The sequence below is a fragment of the Humulus lupulus genome, chromosome 6 (assembly GCF_963169125.1).
Source record: "Humulus lupulus chromosome 6, drHumLupu1.1, whole genome shotgun sequence".
NCBI classification, from domain to species: Eukaryota; Viridiplantae; Streptophyta; class Magnoliopsida; order Rosales; family Cannabaceae; genus Humulus; species Humulus lupulus.
This window is the reverse complement of record NC_084798.1, coordinates 185,918,379-185,939,269: the sequence shown is the minus strand read 5'-3', so window position 1 is coordinate 185,939,269 and position 20,891 is coordinate 185,918,379. Positions and strand designations below refer to the sequence as shown.

Sequence of the window (20,891 nt, the reverse complement as noted above, 5' to 3'; positions counted from 1 at the left end):
TCTATATACATAACAAGTCTAACATTTGTCATGCAATGAACGTCGTGTTAAAACATGTATTTTGCATATTATAATACTTGAAGCTCATTTTTCTATACACATTATTTTTCCTATTAGCACTTGTATAATATGAGTTGTCATTAATTATCCTATTATATAAATATATATTTATATATTCTCTATTTCCATTTTGCACTTACTTTTTTGAGCAGCTAAAAAGAACATTTGCTGAAAAAGTCTGAAGCTTTCTCAACTTCATTGCGTTTTGCCTATGGCATATTGGTGATGATTTCACCATTTCTTCTCTGAAATTTGTTCAAACTTGAAGGGGGTTCAAGCTATCTCTCGAGAGGAGCTCAAGGAATAACTGGAGGGAGTTTTGAAGATTGTATGAAGATTTTCACTAAAATAGGGAATCGATTGGGAGTTTTGAATTATAATGTTGTATAAGTTCATGTAATGACTTTGGTTATTTGTTAATGCATTTGCTTTACTTCTGGACAAGGTCTTGTGAATTACGTCAAGAGCAATTTTGGCCGAACCATGTAATCTTGAGTGGTTAATCCAATCTGGTTGTTAGTAAAATAGTTAAGTGGGTAATTAGAAGTAGTTAATCATACTTTAAGTTGCGTCACTAAAATATGTTGTGTTACTCGTGTGCGAGTCGCTGTTGTTGTTGTTTATGCCTATTCTGAATGTGCATTTCCGTTTGTGATGGGGTTAGAATGGGAACGTTTTTCCAACACTGGTTATCAAACCAAGTTTTTTGGCACAACGTGGAACAACTGGCCTAACTTTTAAAACATGCAGTCCTATTAGGTAGAATAACAAATAAGAAATGAACAAGAACAAATAAAGAACACAGACTATACGTGGAAATCTTTTTGGAGAAAGATTACGGGCGGAAAGAAAATTCACCATGTTGAAAACTGAATAGTAAATAGTATGCGGCACCACAACAAACAATAAACAAGAGTCCCAATTTTTTTAATATTTTATTTCTCTACAAATGTAATGTTGCACTGCAAGCTTCTCGAACTGAACCAATTAAAATTCAGTCACAAATACAACATATTCAGTAAAAAGTAACTCCTACACTGTATTCAAGCTGCATTATTCTGATACCATGTTGCAAGTTCTTAGCATTTGATAGCCACACAGCTATAATAGAACAAAAAAATCAACAGAGAACATGTTATAAAGTTTTCTAAGCACAAAAACTATTAAGAGATGGGCATGTTAGTCTTGGATTTTTGATGCCTCCATTGGCCTCCTCCCCAGCTGATAGTATTGGAAATAAATGTTGACATAGTTTTTGACTGTTCTGTACAATCTGGGCCTTGATTCGTCCATCAGCCCTTCAAAAGGTCCAATCTCTTTATCAGGATCTGGAATATAAAAGACAGCCAAAGAAATCCTCTCCCTTTCTGAATTCGTCAACACTTTATGCAGCGGGCTCTTGAACACGCCATTACTCAATATCTGCATTAGTACAGAGAAACCAGCATCATAATTCAACTGTTAATCAATGGTTAAATTGAGATAAGATGTGTAATTAACAATACTAAACTCAAGACTTGGTCTAATGTAGACAACTCTTTCCAAAAGAGCCAAAAACCAAGAAACTAAAAGCACAACAATGTAGACAATAAGTTTTTTTTTTTTTTTATGGAATGTAGACAATAAGTTGACTAGTAGTTATGTTGTTGAAAGTTAGTTAGAGTTGGTTAATGTAACTAATTCCATTTTATTTACATTTTCTATATAGTTCTACTGACAAACTTCTCATTTTTCAAGATTGAGTCATTTTCTTCAAACACTTTCATGGTATCAGATGCATTGACCCAAAGAATCTTTTTCTTGAAGTTTCTCACCAGTCTCTTCTTTTTCTTTCACTTTCTTGCTACTATGTCGAAATCAACTGCTTGGTCTATTGGATTATGTTTGGTCATGTTCAAAACAAGACAACTACTATTGTGCATTGGTTTGGATATTATAAATAAGTGATTACCTCTGCTTGATCACCAACATTAACCAGAAGAGCCTCAGGAATGATTGGAGCTTTGAACCACTGGTTGTCTTTCATAAACTGCAAACCTTCAACGGATTCGTCTTGCAAGAGAAGGGTGATCGCTGACCCATCTGCGTGTGGTTTGGAACCAATGCTAAGGTCGGGCTTTGGACATCTGGGGTAGAAGTTGAACCTTTCATACAGTTTTGATTTTTTCCCATACTGCTCCACAAAGCAGTTCTCTTCCAATTTCAGTGACCTTGCCATGGCCTTAAGAATAACCTCGCTTATTGATTGAATCTTCACTGAATATTCATGTATCGTAGACCTGTAAATTCAATCAAGTTCAGTGACATCTATGCCTTGGACATGTGCACTAACTGGTGAGCCACTTTATCATCTCAGAAGTTTCTAATCTGATTTGGTATTTTTAGAAAATAAGCTATACTGGGCCTAGAAGACTACTTCTGTCAAGTATAAATAGTAAAATCATGCTCAATATTTACAAAAATCATGGGACTCCATCTAAAAACTAATTGATACAATTGGTGATTAGTGAAGCTACACTAGCTCTTATTAATGACTTAATATTAATATTCTTTCACTTATTCCACATGGTACACCATACTCCAATAAATATCAAAGTCAAACAATAATATTGGGCCTAAAATCAGAACGGTTTTCAGTGAAAACAATATTAATCATGTCAAAGAAACTTTTTAGCTAGAGGATAGTAGACTAGCACTGAAACTTCTGTAGTAACTGGTGTATACTGTCATCTTCTATAAAATATAAACAGTAAGTTCATGTCAACTATTCTTTTAACTTCAAGTGTTCTGTTAAGACAATAGAATGCCACTTTACCTAAATGTAACACTATAAGTTTAAAGTGTGGTGTGTCCCATAGTAAATTAGCAATGTTCTTACCGAAAAAGTTTGGGATTTTCAGGCCAAAGTTTGAGCTTCCGCTGATCTTCAGGGTATATAACAAGGTAGAGACGGTCATTCCAATCAATTTTTTGTTGATCTGAAAGAACCATGTCATTCCCATAGCCTTCAATATCATTTTCTTCTCTCAAGTATTTTTGCTTCTCTTCCAATGGAAGATGGAAAAATTGTTTTGTGATTTCACGCACTTGATTCAAATATTCAAGTGACATACCATGGTTTATTCCCTAAAAAAAAGACCCACAAAAGCAAATCTTGAGCTTTGATTCAATACGGTTAGTCAGAGACAACCAGAAATAATTAAAGGGCAGACCCATAATCTCAGTTTCTTAACATATCAGTTTCAATTATTGATCTTGCTATCAAAGTTGTATACATTTTATCTATATATATATACACAAGCTAAAAGTCCAATTTTTATCAATCTTTGGATAGATTATGACATGGGTTTTGTAAGAATCTTCCCTGGACAGCCTTTTGAAACTTTGTAGCTATTAATTAAGGGAGAAAGGTAAAATCAATATTATCTACAAAACCATACTTATGTTCCACAAATTGGTGTCGTTTAATGAAGCAGGGCTCTTAGATTTCATACCTGAAAGCAACCGAATGTGCTGAGAGCTGACTTGAGCTTCTCAAGCTCTTCTGCAGAAGTACCAAGAAGACCAATATCAACGACTGGAACATCCATAACTGGGACATCTGGAGATCCACCATGACCATCTTTGTAGAGAAAGTTTTCAGGTACTTCTTCTCCTTGGAGAGCCAATTCTTGTACAGTTTTTGAAAGTGACCCCATAGGAAATGGTTGGAGATGGGTTTTCAGGTTCAGCTTGGTGCTTTCTCTGGAACTTTGAACTTGGTTGTTTGTTTATATTCAGTTTCTGGAAGTGAGCCACCTTGGAAATGATGAGTTGATTGTAACTTTTGAAAAAGGCCTGTTCAGTTAATATCAGTTAAAAAATTTAAGGGACTGAAAAGATGGGAGGAAATCATAGAAAGCGAAATCGGAATTTTACACTTACTAGTATATTAATATTTTTTGGGTCCAGTATGTGCTGTTTTCTAGTAACTCTAGTTGAGATATCATATTTATCTTGTAAATTTTCAATTATTGCAAAAAAATTCAACGCAAATCTAAAGTGCCCATTAATAGTCAAGAGTCTCAGATTTGTTTAACCAGTAAAATCAATTAATTTTTCTCACAAATGCCAGCTAGCATTACATGATAAACTATTTTTCAATATCTTTGAGGACCGATAAGAATTATCCATTTTAATATTTGAATCTTGAATTTGGAGTTATGAGATTGTCATACCAACAATTAATGTGATTGTATATCTTTCTTTCAAATTATGAATTAAAAACAAGGTCAAAATATGTAGAGCTAGTCTAACTTTTCAAAATGTTTTTCAAGCATTTCCTTGATTGGATGCATTGATAAGACAACATATAGTTTTTTTAATGCTTGATAATCTCATACTTTGTTTGAACATATAAATAACACATTATTGGCTCAAAAGCTACAAAATGTCATGTGTTGTTATTTGTACTATAATGCCGTTTCCATTGGAGAAAATTATAATACTGAACTATGTGATCATCAGTGACGAAATACTAATATGGATCTTGACTGCCGCGGCAAAAGGAAACTTTCTTTAGTGGTTATGCAATCAAATTAAAGGGATAGAGTATGTCTCTTGAGTTGCTCTAGAGTATATCTCTTGAGATGTTATTTCTATAATTTTAATTACTCTTTAAAAAAAAGTCAAATGGAAGTCAAACTTATCATATTATTGAGTTTAAAAGGAATAGAGTATCTCTTGAGTTGGTTTTGGTCTACGCTACTCTATGCACGGTCACAAACCATGTGCATTGAGCCTTGACTTTTTAATACTCATAAAACACCTAATATAATAAGTTAGATAAAACAACATGATCCTTTAGGCATAATATTTATTTTAAAAAGATCAAGATAGTATTCTTGACTTGACCACTAAAACCAATTTAGCTGATATTACATCCTTATAATGATACAGAGTATGCAACAGCAGTTCTCAACTTATTGGGTTTTTTGTTGAACGTCACAGCACGTGAAAACGTAATTACTTTATTAATTACAAAAGTAATTACACTAAGACTTGAATACAATATTTTATCACAATACACTCTAAACACGTACACACTTTGTTTTAGAGCACTCACTTATATATGACTTACTTTGACTCACTTTTGGGACACTCACTTTTCTACTACTTGGACACACATTACATTTGTATTTATAGGCTACAAAGGAAACATCCACATCTTTCTAGAATTTTCTAACTTTATAATTTATTTAACTACTTTCTACATTTTTCTAAATGTTTCTAGAACTCTCTATATATTATCTAATTAGTTCTAAGTTTCTTCAAGAATTTTTTAGAATGTTCTATGTTCTTCCTAGTATATTATAGAACATTCTAGAATTCTAGAGCATTCTAGATACGATAATGACTTTTAACACTCCCCCTCATTACCGAATCTCTAAGCTTCTTCTCGTATGACGAGGTTTAGTTGAGTTCTGAATTTCGAAAACTTGATTGTGCTTAGTCTTTTGGTGAATATGTCAGCAACTTGATCATCTGTGTTGATTTGTTGCATCTCTATTTCTTCTTGAAGCACTTTTTCTCTCAGAAAATGATAATGCACTTCCACGTGCTTTGTCCTTGCATGAAATACTGGATTTTCCGCTAAGTGAATAGCAGACTGATTATCACAATAAACAGGTATTGCATTGTCTATAGATTGGTGTAGATCCTTCATTAGTTGCATCAACCACATACTTTCCTGAGCTGCCATTACTGCTGCTCCATATTTTGCTTCAGTGGTTGACAAGGACACCATTGGTTGCCTTTTGCTACACCAAGATCTAGCTCCAAATCCAAGCTTGAATACATACCCAGTAGTTGATCGACAGGTATCATGATCTCCAGCATAATCAGCATCACAGTATCCAACTATCTTAACCTCGTCCCCTTTCTTATATAAAAGACCATAGTTAATGGTATCTTTGATATACCTCAGCATTCGTCGCAGTGCTTCCAAATGAGGTTTCTTTGGGTGTTGCATATACCGACTTGCTACACCAACTGCATACGAGATATCTAGTCGAGTCAATGTTAGATAAATTAGACTACCAACCAGCTGTCGGTACATTGCTCCATCTTGCAAGTCCTGCCCTTCATGCGCGCATAACTTGGCATTAGTTTCCATAGGTGTTGAGATGGGCTTGCACTCGAGCATTCCAAACCTTTGCAACAAATCTCTTGCGTACTTTTGTTGACAGAGAAATAAACCTTCCTTAGTTTGGTCAACTTCTAATCCAAGGAAGTGTTTCAATTCTCCAAGTTCCTTCATTTGAAAACGAACTGACAGGTTCTCCTTTGTTTGGCAAATTTCTGCTTCATCATCGCCAGTGATGATGAGGTCATCAACATATATCAAAACAACTGCGATCTTTGCTTCCTTTACGTTAACAAATAAGCTTGAATCTGCATGTGCCATGACATATCCACTCTCCACTAAGAACTCAGAAATCTTGCCATACCATGCTCTTGGAGCCTGCTTCAATCCATAGAGCACCTTTTTCAGTTTACAAACATACTCAGGATGAACTTTATCCTCAAATCCTCTTGGTTGGACCATGTATATTTCTTGATCTAGTTCTCCATGTAGAAAGGCGTTATTCACATCCATCTGCCATAGTCTCCAGTCTTTACATGCTGCAAGCGCCAGCAGGACTTGTACTGTTGTAATCTTGGCAACTGGGCTGAACGTCTCATCATAGTCTAGCCCATATTGTTGAGAGAATCCACGAGCTACTAATCAGGCTTTATATATCTCAATCGATCCATTAGGACGAGTTTTTACCTTGTATACCCATTTGCAGGAAATGGGTTTTACTTCCTTTGGCTTTGGCACCAGCTCCCAAGTTTGATTCTTCTCTAGTGCACTTATCTCTTCTTTCATAGCTTCTATCCATTTGATATTCTGGGACGCTTCTTCATATGTATTTGGTTCTCTAAACTTTTCTTCTTTGGCTACAGCAGTATTGGCATACTTAGGATTCGGCTTCCGTGCTCTTGTTGATCTCCGAGGTTGTGGGCTTACTTCTTCAGGTTGAATATCACTTGCATCGTCTGCTGCTCTTTGATGCACTCCTGTTTGCCAGGGACTTTGTGTTGCCTCTTCGTTGTCTTCCTCACTTTGTTTTTCTTCATCCATTTCTGGAGTTAAATGTAGCTCAACAATTTGTTCCCCCATCTTCTTTTGCAAATTGTCTTCTATTTCTCTAGAATTTGGCAACTCTTCCTTTTGTGGTGACCACCATGATGAGGCTTCATCAAATACCACATTCCTTGACGTATAACATTTTCTAGTATTAGGATCACAGCACTTCCACCCTTTCCTTTGGCTATCGTATCCCATAAAGATACATCGAATTGCCTTCTTGTCAAATTTGCTACGTAGATGACTTGGCACGAGCACGTAGCATACACAGCCAAACACTCGAAAGTGACTTACTGTAGGTTTACAACCCCACAATTTCTCAAAGGGTGAAACGAACCCTAACTTTGCTTGGGGAAGTCTATTGATCACATGAGCTGATGTCTTCATACCTTCTGCCCAAAATCTTCCTGGAACATTCTTCGCATGTAGAATGCTTCGACATGTCTCTGCAAGGTGTTGATTCTTCCTCTCAGCTACTCCATTCTGTTGTGGTGTATTGGCACATGTGAATTGATGGCGTATGCGGCACTCTCGTAGGTACTGAGAAAATTCATATGATGTGTATTCACCGCCATTGTCTGTTTGCAGATATTGAATTTTCTCGCCAACTTCTCCTTCGATTATTTCTTTGAATTCTTTAAATTTTGAAAAAGTTTCAGACTTTTCTTTTATAAAGAACACCCATACGTACCGTGAGAAGTCGTATATGAATGCAACCATGTACCGCATGCCGCTGATCGATGGTTGCTTGACTCACATGAATACGTTAGAATGGACTAGCTCCAAGGGTGCTTTGGCTTTGAACTTTGAGTCTTCATACGGTAATTGATGTGCCTTACCGTATTGGCAGCCAACACATACAGTCTCTGTTCTAACTTCGAGTTAAGGAAGACCCTTCAACATAGATTTCTTCATCATCACCTTGAGTTTATGATAGCTGACATGTCCCAGCCTTGCATGCCACAAATCTGTTGTTTCGTTCTTTCGAGTCTTGTCTACATAAGTCGACTCTGCTGACATTTCATAGACAGACTCTAAATGTCGCCCTTTCATCATCGGTGTTCCAGAGATCTTAAGGTCTTGATATATCTTGACATCATGAGGACCGAATACGACGTGGTGTCTTGATGTCGTAAGTTGCGCTACTGACAGTAAGTTTTTCTTCATTCCAGATACATGGTAGACATCCTGGAGTGATACTTCCTGTGTACTGAATCGTGGTACTATTTTTGTTTTACCGATATGGGCAATCGGTAATCTTGAGTTGTTGGCTGTCACTACCACACGACCACCTTTGTACTCGGTCATGTTTTGCAACTTCTCTTTGTCCCCTGTCATATGATTTGAGCAGCCAGAGTTGATTATCCAATCATTATTATAGTCGATTGGTCCAGGAACAGTAACTGCCAGAGCTAATTCTCCTTCCTCCACAGCGAAAGATGCTTCAGCATCCCATTCTTCATCGCTTGCTCGTCCTGCGTTTGATGTGACTGCATTGCCCTTTGTTGTTTTCTTCTTGGACCAACAATTTTTAGCAATGTGGCCCTTCTTCCCACAGTTGTAGCATTTACCATCAAATTTATTTTTACTCTTAAATTGGCCACCTCGGTTGTCTTTCTTTTGAGCTCCCCATGTTTGGGAGCTTCCATGATGAACATCTTTGTCATCATATCTTCTAGAACCTTTGCTAGAGCTTGGCTGGGGTCGACCTTTCTTATTACTACTAAAGAGTGCTTCTTCATCACTCTTTATCGAGACTCCAGATAATTGCTTAGCCAACGCTTCTTGGTCAGCTAGCAAGTTTTCTAATTCAGTAAGAGAAGGTTGGCTTGGCCAACCTTGTATTGCGGCAATAAAAATTCTATATTCACCTTTTAGTCCATGAATGATAAATCTTCTAATTCTAGAGTCTGACATACTGGCAGTAGAGTCTAATGCAGAGATTTCGCGAAAAAGAGATTTTATCTTGGTAAAGTATTGGCTTATCATCATGTCGCGTTGTCTGATGGAGAGAAGCTCATTCTCTAGAAGTTGCAATCTCACATCATTCTTCTTTATGAATAATGATGTGAAAGTATCCCATGCTTCCTTCGGTGTCTTCGATTCCCTGATGTGCTCCAACATTCATCTTCGACTGTGGTCTGAATAGCAAACAATGCTTTTCCAGCTTTAATCTTCCATTTCTTTAGAGTAGCTGCATCCTCTGGTTGTGTGACCTCGTTGCCTTTAACGATCTCCCATAAGTCTTGGCCTTGGAGATATGCCTCCATATGCAACGACCATGTGTTGTAATTTTGATAGTTAAGTTTCTTAATTCCATCGACCACTTGAAGGTCACCCATCGTGGCTTGGAAAAAATTCTATCTTTTCCAAGCAAGCTTGATTTTGACAACAAACTTTGTAGTACTAAACCACACACGATCTCTCCAAGAAACTTAACAAACAACTCTAAGAAAGCTCTCTCAATGACAATCTCAAGAAATCTTTTCTGATGTGGAAGTTCAGTCAAAGCTGCAACCACAGAGCATACTCAGAGTTTCAAAAGATCTCACAACCTTAGCTCTGATACCAATTGTTGAACACCACAACACGTGAAAACGTAATTACTTTATTAATTACAAAAGTAATTACACCAAGACTTGAATAAAATATTTTATCACAACACACTCTAAACACTTACACACTTTGTTTTAGAGCACTCACTTATATAGGACTCACTTTGACTCACTTTTGGGACACTCACTTTTCTACTACTTTGACACACATTATGTTGACCTTGATTTTGGTCAACGACACGGAGTCTAGAAAACGACAAAAAGATGATATAGAGCTTGAAAATGATCTAATGGAAAGATAAAGAACACAGTGATTTATAGTGGTTTGGCCCCAAGAATCGGTCATGACCTACGTCCACTTGATACTATTATTAATATCAATCTCTCAAGGTGTGATCAAAGAACAAGGGTTCCTGAGTTTCACAGACCTTTCAAAAAGAAAAACAATGCAATGGATAATAGTAATATAATTCTCTCAGAAAAAAGGGATCGATCCCCTTCCTTGAGCTATTTCTTGTGTATTTATAGGCTCAGGAAGGGTTACATGAATTAGGAAATAATATCTATCCTTAATTGTAACGACCCAAATTCGCTAATAAGGCTTAAAGGGCCTTGATTAGCATGCCTGGAGGGCATAATGGAGATTACGTGTGATTTTAGTGATTTAGATGTGTAATTATGATTTAAAGCATGTTATATGATTACTTGAGTATTTGAGATGCATGACTATGCGTGCTTGTATGCATGTAGGCCCAGATTAGGGTAGAAGGGCATAATCGTAATTTTGGCCATTATGGGCATAACTGCTTTGATATATGTGATAATTGTCGAGACCACATTATTATGTGGATATATATCCGCGATCAGTGACTCGAGACGATCCTAGTGAGCAAAGTAGCGGAAAAGTCATAACGGGGATTTATACCCGGCTCGGGGTGAGCTCAGGGGTGTAAATGGGAATTTAGTGGATAAGCTGGAGATTATTATGACATTGAGGAATGCTATTGGGGATTAGTAAGGTATCGGGAATTAAGCGGGAAATAATAGAGACATTCGAGGAAGTAGCGGGAATTAGGTAAAGTGACTAAAATACCCTTAAGTGGACTAAAGGATTAGAGTTAATTGGGAGGGCATAAAGGTCATTTGACTCTTAAGGATGGGTATTACTGAGGTTTTAAGATAGTGGGATTTATAGAATATCAAAAGGGTCTGAAAAAGAAGGGAAAAGAAGGAGGGAAAACAGAGAGAGTTTCTTGAGTCGGTTTACACTTTCCTTCACCTATTTCTGGAGAATTTCTGGAGTAAAGCCTAGAGGAGAGCTGGGATAACCAAACATCAAGAACCTTGATCTAAGACTAAGGAGTTGACAGAGGTTTAACAGGGTTTCACCAATACTTGAGGTAAGAATCTAGAGTTCATCCATTCTCTGTTTCTGGTTTTTAAGCTGTGGTACTTGAGTTGAATTGAATGGAACTTTAGGGAATTCAGGCTTAGGGCTGAGGAGTAGCAAGCCAAGGGAGCCTAAGGTTAGCTTGTGGGCGAAATTCTATCAAAGGTATGAATTCTAAGCTCTAATTCTAGTGTTCAGCTGGTTTGTGTTGGGTTCTGAAGTTTGGAGGTGGCTATGGTGAATTTTGAGTTTGTGATTGCATGTGCTTGGAGTTTAGATGTTTAGGGTGCTTGGGATGAGTGGAGTGTGGTCATGAGGTTGTTTTTAAGTTTGGGTAAGAGTTGGAAGAGGTTTGGTTGAGGTTGGCTCGAGAGAAATCGCACAAGGGAAATTTTGGTGTTGGGCTGCCTGTGACTAGCGCTACAGCGCTAGCCTTTGGGCGCTGTAGCGCTAGGCCCATATGCTGGAAGGGTTTTGGTTCTGTCTGTAGCGCTATAGCGCCCTTCCAAGAGCGCTGTAGCGCTACCCTGCCTTCTGAAGGGGATTTTGGGGTATTTTGCAAGGGTTTTTGACCTAAGGTTTGGGGTTTGATTCCACCACCTTGTTTGGTGGAACTAGGACATCCCGGGGGCTCGGGATTAGCCCCGGGGCTAGGTTTTGAACTTGAGGGTTGATGTTGACTTTGACCATGATTGTGTTAGGTAAGCGCTAAGGCTCGAGTGGGATCGTGCTCAAGGTGTCGTGACATCGAAAACCAGTGACTTGAAAGGTAAGAACACTGCACCCGAATGTATGATTGTGATGGGACTAAGTGCTCCCGAGAATTGTTTTGTGTCATTGTTGGTATTATTCCAAGGGACACGTGTAAGCGGTCTAAGAGTACCGTTCATGAATTTAGCGCATGGGACGCGAATTGGCCACTGGGAGCCAGAAACGAAAGGATAACAGAGGGAGCAGCTTGTGAGCGCTAGCCCTGGTTATCATCTGTGCATTGTGTTATATGAGCTGATATGCTTTGTATATGAAATACTTGACTATTGATAAGCTTTGTATATGAAATACTTGACTGTTGATATGCTTGAAGTTTATGAGATGCCATATGTGAGATTGACTTGACAGCTAAATGTGCATGTTCTATTGTTGATATGTGTTCTTGCTGGGCCTTGGCTCACGGGTGCTACGTGGTGCAGGTAAAGGCAAGAGCAAGCTGGACCAGGCCTGAGGTGGAGAGCTCCGAAGTGAAATGTACATAGCTAGCCGTTCGATCACCATGATCGAGGAGTGTGTCAGGACAGAGATCACCTAACTGCTCATTTTGCCTTAGTATGGCTGTTAATGTATTTAAACTTTGTAACTTTTGTAAAAGGCTTTTAAACTGTCATTTTTGGGATCCCATGTACATAAACAATGTTTAGTAATGAAAATGTATCTTTCGAGACAAAAATGCTTTCAACCCTAGTTCCTCTACTATCTGAGTAACACGTTTTTACTTTGATGACTTGATTAGCGAGTCTGGCACTTTATAAACACACAGTGTAGCGGTCTTGGCTATCCAGGGCGTTACATTAATGATCGGATCTGCAAGTCATAATGAAGAGATATTCTCGGATATCATCACAACTGTATAGGTTTTTACATAAATGAACTAACATACAACCAGCCTGGTCGTATACAAAACTTGATCTCGTCGTGTAGAAATAACGTTGGTCGATAGGCAAGCCGTATCTATGCTACGTGTCTGCCACGTGTCAAAAATCATTGCCACGTCATCAGCAACTGATTTATGGATAAACATTTGCCCCAAGTTTATTTATTGCAACCAGCAATAAGTAAACTTAGGAAAACAACTTTTCATATGCCCCACGAAATCTGTCAGAGCCCTCATGCGTTTTTGAAAACAATGACCTAATCATGTCTAATCAAGCCTTTTCATTTTTCAAGAAACCATTCCGACGGCTGTTACACTCCCCCATGCTTTGAAAAAAGGCAACTCACGATTACCTCTTTTTGGCATACATCAACTCTTATAAATAATCCCCACAATCTTCTTTTAACTCTTTACACGCCATCTTTTTCCAAGAACTTCCAAGAAAAATATCTTAGAGCCCCGAACTTCAAGGTTTTCAGACGTTTCGCTGAGGATATTTTTGCCTGCAAACTCGAAGTTCCTCCTTCTCAGAATCTCCAATCTTCGCTCAGGTAAACTTTCTTCGACGTTTTACCCTTTGAGATACCATGCATGATGCTCCTGTGCTCTGAGACTTTTTGTGTTCTTGGGTATTAATTTGTGAAGATTTTGCATATACTGTTTGATGCTTGATAGGGTAGTGTATTTTTGCTCTATATAAGTTAAGAATCAGTTTGATAGTCAGGATCATGGATTTAGGGCGTAAAATCGAAGTAAAAATTTGATTTTTAGGCTAGCTGAAAAACTGGGTTTTTCCCGCCCCTTTGGAGTTGAAAAAGCTTTTTACTTTCACTTTTTGATTCGTTTTTCAAACTGCTCACATAAAACTTAGTGTTTCGGTTAGAATGCTGCTGGTTGATAGATGCGAGCAACGTTATTCCAACTTTCAACATAAGCTCCCAGGTTGTGCGTCTTATCACTACAAGAAAATGGGGTCTTTACCTACCAATTGTAAGTGTAGGTAAAACTAGCCTAATGGTGGGTAATATGGTTTACCTACCAATATTGAATTGGTAGGTAAAAGTTAGTGGGGAAAGAGTCTTTACCTATACTTATTAACACTGGTAGGTAAAAGAATCAGTGGACCCCACTAAGTTATAAATCAATTGATGAGTCATCAAATGACGTGTTTGATGACATGGCATCCTACGTGTATGCTGACATGGTTTTTGTAGTTTTACGTGTCTGATGATGTGGCATCATATGTGGCATCCTACGTGGTGTCATTTTATTAGCCCACATAGCATTATCTTATTGGTTTGTTAGACAATTTATATTTTGTTCAAATTTAATGGTTATGTGTAGGTAAAAGATAATAATAGTTATTTATAAATGTTATATATTAGAAATAAACTAGAAAAAAACCATTCGATAATAAAATGTTTAATAATGCTAAAATTCTTTATAATGTTCAATACTAAATTAAGTCATAAAATTATCATTTTAAGGTTACCCCTACCAAAATAAAAAAAAAACTTCATAAAGTTCATTCCTTAGTAAATTAATGTAAATAAACTAAGAATCATCTATTATTGGATTCCAAATAGTGATCAACGACTTCTTTCATAGGAAGTAGAGGTGGAACTTGCTTAGTCCTCAGTTGAGATTCCACAATAGTATCATTAAGTTCACTGAAATGGAGAAACAAAAAATGACACTAGATTAGAATAAAGCCTGAAAAAGAAACACTAGCTGGTATGAACAGATAAATATTTTTGCTTCTTAGAACAGAAGTGAAATTTGAAATCCTAGAATACATGTCAATCTCCACATTGAGAAGGTTTCATTATCTATAAATCATACATGCTAATGCTAATGCTATATATGAGTATACCTAACAAAGGTTGCAGCCCATTCTTGAGATGTATGAGTTGTTACATGCATGAAATTATGCTGGTGTCTCTTTTCTCTTTCATCAGCTGGCATATTCAAAGCATAAGCAATGGAAGCAGCAACTTCTGTGATATTCCATGGATTTACTAAAATGGCACCAGCACCGAGCGATTGTGCTGCACCTGCAAACTAAATTTAAATGGAATAAACAAGAAGATGCAAGCCCGAAGAACTATGAAGACAATGCGTTGAACAGAATTCACAACAAAGTACTCTTTTTTTCCTTTTTCTTTTCTTATTGATAATTTAAGCTTTTCTGATGAATTTAACAATGGAAAAAACCTACCATGCAAACTAAGAGAAAATATAAAGTTAAATTACCTCACTCAGAATGAGGACTCCTTTCTTGGATGCTTGGCAAGCAACAAACTCATAACTCACAAGATTCATTCCATCTCTAAGAGAAGTAACAAGTGCAACATCTAAACAAGGAAAAACAAACAAATAAACAAAATTACATGCATATAAACAGAAATGAAAAATATCTATATTTATTTTTATATATACATATATATATAAAATTTGCACCGAAAAAAGAAATAGCAATTGAGTTACTCATGGTAAACAAAATTAATTAATTGAAGGCACAATTGCCTTCTGTTGTTTCACCATATTAATGCATTACATGATTGAGTTACCATAGGAATCACTACAAACTAGGCAGCCTAGGAACAATTTACTTATCTAAGACAAAATTGATTAACGGTTTTGTTACAAAACAAAAATGAGTATCAGTAACAGCATACAGAGCGCACAATGCGTGAAAGTCAAGAGATCGGTCCTATACAAAGAAGAGAAAATGGTTTAGCAGTCTTGACATAATCATTGAACAAAATTGTAAGAAAATCACGTTCAAAGAAAATGAGAGACAGAAACATAACATATATAATATTTGACTAAATTGTAGTCTCAAAACATATATTAATCAAATGCTGTTGCTTAAAAATACCTGAACTCCGACCTTTTATTCTTCCTTTTGTTTGATTTTTCTTTCACTAAAATGTCTTTAGAAAGTTGGAAAAGTGATTAAAACAGAACAAAGAAGATCACTTGAAACACTGTCTCTGAAAAATTAACCATGGACTAAAATAAAACATTTGTAATAAGATGAAAGAAGATTTCTTTTCAAACTTGTGTAAAAGTACTTTGAACATAAACAAATGGTAAAAATGATACAATTTGACACCTTCTCAACGTCTAGAACATCAAGCTTGTCAAAGAGGGCTAAAACTTGCACAACACTTAGGGTATATATTACATGTGGATCATGCCCAATGTTGCCACCAAAACCATCTGTATAAAAATAAATAAATAAGACAGAGAAACTAATTGGTGACCACTTTCTCCATAGCAATAACAACTTTAAGTTTTCTGTCTTAATCCATTCCTCGTCATCTAAAAGCCAATATATATAAAAAAAATCTTCAAAAACATCTTTTTACAAACCTGACTCATGTTGTCAAGTTATATGTAGAAAAATATATAAATATATATATGTCAAAAGTGACTTTTTTTATTTTATTTATATGATTTAACTTCCCAATAACAGTTTAATAGTTTTTCTTAAAATATATCATTATACATTATATTATCTTATATGCCGTTTCTTATATGCCATTATATAGATATATATACATTATATTATATTATACATAATATATTATCTTATATTACCTGATATGCCGTTTCAAAGGTCATGTGGTTAATACAATTGTAAGACCCACATAGAGTTCACAAGTATTAGTGAGTAATAGTAATACATAACACCTCAGATGACCCGAAATTTTGGCATTACAGATGCTTTCAAAATGCAATGCATCCTAGACTGTTAACTTTCATAGAGAGAGGTCGGCATGCAAATTCAAAAGAAAATGAAAGAACTCAAGTAATTTTACCAGCTACACCAAAGTATGTGTGGTAGACATCAACTGCATCATCTGGTCTATATGAAATTCCTCCATTTTCTACATCCTGAGATTACAAAAATTAACCAAAATCCTCAGAGGTAAGAGTGAAAATGTCCCTGTTCCCAACATGATGATCTGAAAGATAAGAGTACTTTGCATAGTTATAAGATTACCTGGCAGTCTAAGATGAACTTCACAAGTTTTTCCTTGTTAATCCAATGTACTCTGTCAATCATGATCAGGCTAGAAAGGACCCACCATGAATAGCAGACCTAGTTAAGAAAACTAATTCAATAGGCTTTAACAAATATTTGTTTCTTTTGCCACTGGAGACTAGCTCAAATGATTCAATGAATAAGTGGAGGTCCAAGATGCAGGGCTCTAAATGTATCTTATAAAAAATAAACAAAGTTCTTTTTAAATAAGAATTCTACATACATCTGGAAGTTTCTCTGGGCGCCCATTAAGACCTCCAGATTTGACTTGCCGCTCACACAACCACCACCCGAGAAGGTCTTTGTCGATATTATGCAGAGACCCTGTAATAGCAAGAGCTCCCACACAACAGAAAACTACAGTGATGGTGATAAAACATCATTGTTATTCTTGATTGGACTAAATTTAACACGCTGACAATAGAAGTAAATCACACGAGGTATAAATCCAAAATCAAAACTCAATAAACTCATATTGCAATAGACTTGTAACTTACTTTGCCCAACATGAGACTCTCCACCCGGTGTACATCCAAATCCACCATCCAGGTTTTTGCAACTAACTATATACTTCACAGCCTTCTCAACATTAATTTTATTCAACTGATGCACCAATGCAAGGCAACATATTGCAATATAGGAGAATCTAATGTAATTTAAAGACAAAAAAAAAATCAATGAATACTAACTTCAACAAACCTATATTACTAACACAAAACCATTGAAAAAAATTCAGTTTCAGCATCAAGTGGAAAGAAGAAAACTGGGTTTACATAAAAAAAAATGCTCGACAAATATGTAATAATCAGAACCTAACCTTTTTGCAAACAAAACATAAAAAAGATGAGGCTTTCACCAACAAGTTCCAACCCGAGCTGTCATGGGATCAAAACACATAAGCCAAGCATGACAAATGAGATTTAGATGCAGAAAGAAAATTGGAAAAGATAAACAAGTAATTCAGGTTCAGTTAAATCAATCGTATAATAGGAATCAACTAAATGAAGTTCAAGTCCCCATTAATCTATGAATAAACCCAAGATCAATTCCCACAAAATCAATAGTATATAACCAGTTTTGCAAAAAAAAATAGAAACTGAGAACTAGATTTTGCTTCCAAAATTTCAATCGACTCATTATATTAAACAAAAACCATCATATCCCAGTACCTATCTGTGTCCCACTAGCATAATTGAACAAATAAGAAAAAGCCATCAAAGCTTGAATAACTAAAAGCTCTGAAAATGAAACGAGATAGAAAGCAAACCTTGCGATTTGACGTCTTCAGATTTAAGAGCTTTCATAATTACCCAGATTCTTTGGTGGCTTTTCATCCTCTCGGTGTCCGGAGCACAACCATTCCCTTGGAATCTAGTTTGGACGACGGTGGAGGTCCGAAAAAGCTTCGAAACCCACAACTGCAGTGCGACTTCCGAGCTCCTCCTGCGGCGATCTCCAGCGCGTCAGGTGGCGGGGTCACAGGGAGAGAGGTTTCAACAAACTCTGAAGCCCATGGTGGGTCGCGTGCCTCTGGTCGGAGGTCAGAGGTGGCTCATCTGTGAGTGGCAGAAACAAGCGAGAGAGTGAAAGAAAGAAGAGAGAGGGAGAGAGTATTTTGCCCTTTTAAATGTCATACTTTTGGTGTATTGAATTTCTGAGAGGTAGTCCATGATTAGAAAGAAATTTCATTTGGTGCCTTCTTACAATTTCATTTGGCGCCTAAAGCTTGTGTATCCTCACTTATTAAAACAAATTGTTGTATTAGTTTTGGAAATATATGCTTCATATTTTTAATTTTTAATTTATAAAAAAATTAGTTTATTTTTAAAATTAAATTATTTATTAATTATATTTTTAGATTTTTTTTTCTTCACTTGTTTGTTGAGAAAATGTAATGGCAGCCCCAATTTTCGACCACAACAATAGCTTTTTACCTAATTTTGCTTAAAAAAAATTAGGGCTCACTTTGGGTGTCCTAAAAGAGTTTTTATGACACCAAAGTGAGTCCTTAAAAGTCACCACTCTTAAATTATTTATTCAGGTTTTTTAGGACTCACATATGTTTTAAGGACTCTCATTGCGAGTCCTAAAATATGATTTTTAAGGACTCTCAATGAGAGTCCTAAAAACTCTAGAGATATTTTTTAGGACTTACATTTAGGTGCATGTCGTAAAATGGTGTCCCGTAAAGTGTATTTTGTAGTAGTGAACTTTTCTGGGTTTTTAGAAAAGAAAAAAACGTGGGTAGGTAGAATTTTTAGTTTTTATTTTAATTTTAAATACAAATTTATTATAAATATATTTTATTTATATTTTTTCCAACTATGTACACACGTGGCATGCCACATGTTATACAATGTGTACACATCATATTATTTACTCCACATAAGCTTTCAAATAAGCATTTATAATAATAAAATAATATAATGAAAATAAAAAATGGGGGGGAAAATTGAGCGGGAATGGTTAAAAAATTTCCCTCCATAATATACGTAGGTAAAGATCATTACCTACTGATATTATTGGTAGGTAAAGCTATGTTCTGAAATATAATATAATGGACTAGCATTTACCTACTAATATTATCTACCAATAAATATTGGTAGGCAAAACATTACTTTCCCTACCAATATATATTGGTAGGTAAAGATAAGATTTCTTGTAGTGTATCTCCCCCTTTGTTTGTTTGTAGTTCATATGCAAGACCCGTGGAGCGGAGAAAGACCCATCGACGACGATCTGTTGACTCAACTGCTCGAGGACGAAGAACAACCCTCGATATTGATACCTGTTATTCCTTTTTCTCGCATTAATCCAAACACTTCCCAGTGTTGACTCGAAATATGGCTCGCACCAAAACTAAGGCCCAGAAAAGAAAAACTTCCAACACTTCTCATCAGCCTGCTGCTGATGCTCCCTCGACCAGTGGTCGAGACGAAAATGCCCTCGATCCAAATATCCAAAGGCATACCCGCCCTCGACTCGCTATTCAGCCAGATGTCGAGTGGCATGTAGTTTCTGAGAGTAGGGTGACGGTCAGAATGATCGCTAACTACTTAAGAAAATATAATCTGACAGGGGTGACCCTAGTCAAACCCAACCTAGACCAAAGAGCTAATCTGCCTGGAGGTGCCTTCAGCGCCTGGTCGCGATTTCATGTTGAGGCAGGAGCTACTTTGCCTCTTCATGCATTCTTTCAGGGGGTGGCCCACTATTTTGGAGTTGCCCCCTTCCAAATTACCCCAAACGGATATAGAATGCTCACTACACTCTATATCCTGTACAGCCAGAAAAAATGGCCCGTGCCGTCACCACATGAGGTCAACATCCTGTTCGACCTCAAGTCTAACCCCAACCAAGAAGGCACAGGGTTCTTCCATCTCTGCCATCAGGAAAATGGGCGCACTTTCCTGACTGATACGACCCACATCTCCAATGTGGGGAGGTACTACCAAGAGTACTTCCTTACGCCTGACCTGGTCGCAGACAACTTGGCTTTCGCATGAGGAGGTAAAGCTTTCATATCGCTGGTTGGCTTCTTCACTTAGTGTTTTTCCTCCACAATGTCTTAAAATTTTAATGTGTTTCAGGCCCGTGGCTGCGACCAAACCCAACTCTAGGAATGGAGTCAAGAGCGGCACTCTTAGCCAGCATGTCAGATGCTGAGAAGAGTGTCAAAAATCTAGTTACAGAGGCTAACCTTAGGTTGGCTGGCCTCTAGAACCCTCAATCAAATATGAGGGGGCATTCGGCAGGGAGTGCTCGTACCGAAAAGGAACCCGAGCAGCAATCCCAAGCATCTCCTTCGTGGAGGAGACCAGTTGGGGTCACAATCAGGGAACCTGCTAGCACTCTTCGAGCAGAGAAGCCCTCGGCCCCCAAAGGAAAAGGAAAGGAAAAGGCCACCGAGCTTGCCGAACTCTCTGACGACTCATCGGATGACAACGGTATAGTCATTTCACTTTTAAACAATTTGCCAATTCCCTGTCATCTGTTCGACGGGGACGGCAATT

General features: G+C 37.0%; 3 protein-coding genes across 3 annotated transcripts; all 3 read right to left on the bottom strand.

Moving 5' to 3' along the window:
* Positions 1-961: 961 nt before the first annotated feature.
* Positions 962-3,954, bottom strand: LOC133782821 (jasmonate-induced oxygenase 4-like). Its single transcript, XM_062222224.1, has 4 exons — positions 3,555-3,954; positions 2,939-3,186; positions 2,012-2,339; positions 962-1,482 (listed from the first exon to the last, which is right to left on the bottom strand). The coding sequence occupies exons 1-4, from the start codon at positions 3,756-3,758 to the stop codon at positions 1,240-1,242; spliced, it is 1,023 nt and encodes a 340-aa protein (XP_062078208.1). The 5' UTR covers positions 3,759-3,954; the 3' UTR covers positions 962-1,239.
* Positions 3,955-14,253: 10,299 nt separating this feature from the next.
* On the bottom strand, positions 14,254-15,419 carry LOC133784349 (alpha,alpha-trehalose-phosphate synthase [UDP-forming] 1-like). The gene is made up of 3 exons (XM_062223728.1): positions 15,078-15,419; positions 14,698-14,885; positions 14,254-14,494 (listed from the first exon to the last, which is right to left on the bottom strand). The coding sequence occupies exons 1-3, from the start codon at positions 15,144-15,146 to the stop codon at positions 14,386-14,388; spliced, it is 366 nt and encodes a 121-aa protein (XP_062079712.1). The 5' UTR covers positions 15,147-15,419; the 3' UTR covers positions 14,254-14,385.
* A 1,203-nt stretch (positions 15,420-16,622) lies between these two features.
* On the bottom strand, positions 16,623-18,037 carry LOC133785747 (geranylgeranyl transferase type-2 subunit beta 1-like). The gene is made up of 5 exons (XM_062224961.1): positions 18,032-18,037; positions 17,376-17,562; positions 17,102-17,235; positions 16,837-16,935; positions 16,623-16,727 (listed from the first exon to the last, which is right to left on the bottom strand). Exons 1-5 carry the CDS (start codon positions 18,035-18,037, stop codon positions 16,638-16,640), a joined length of 516 nt encoding a protein of 171 aa, XP_062080945.1. The 3' UTR covers positions 16,623-16,637.
* Positions 18,038-20,891: the final 2,854 nt, after the last annotated feature.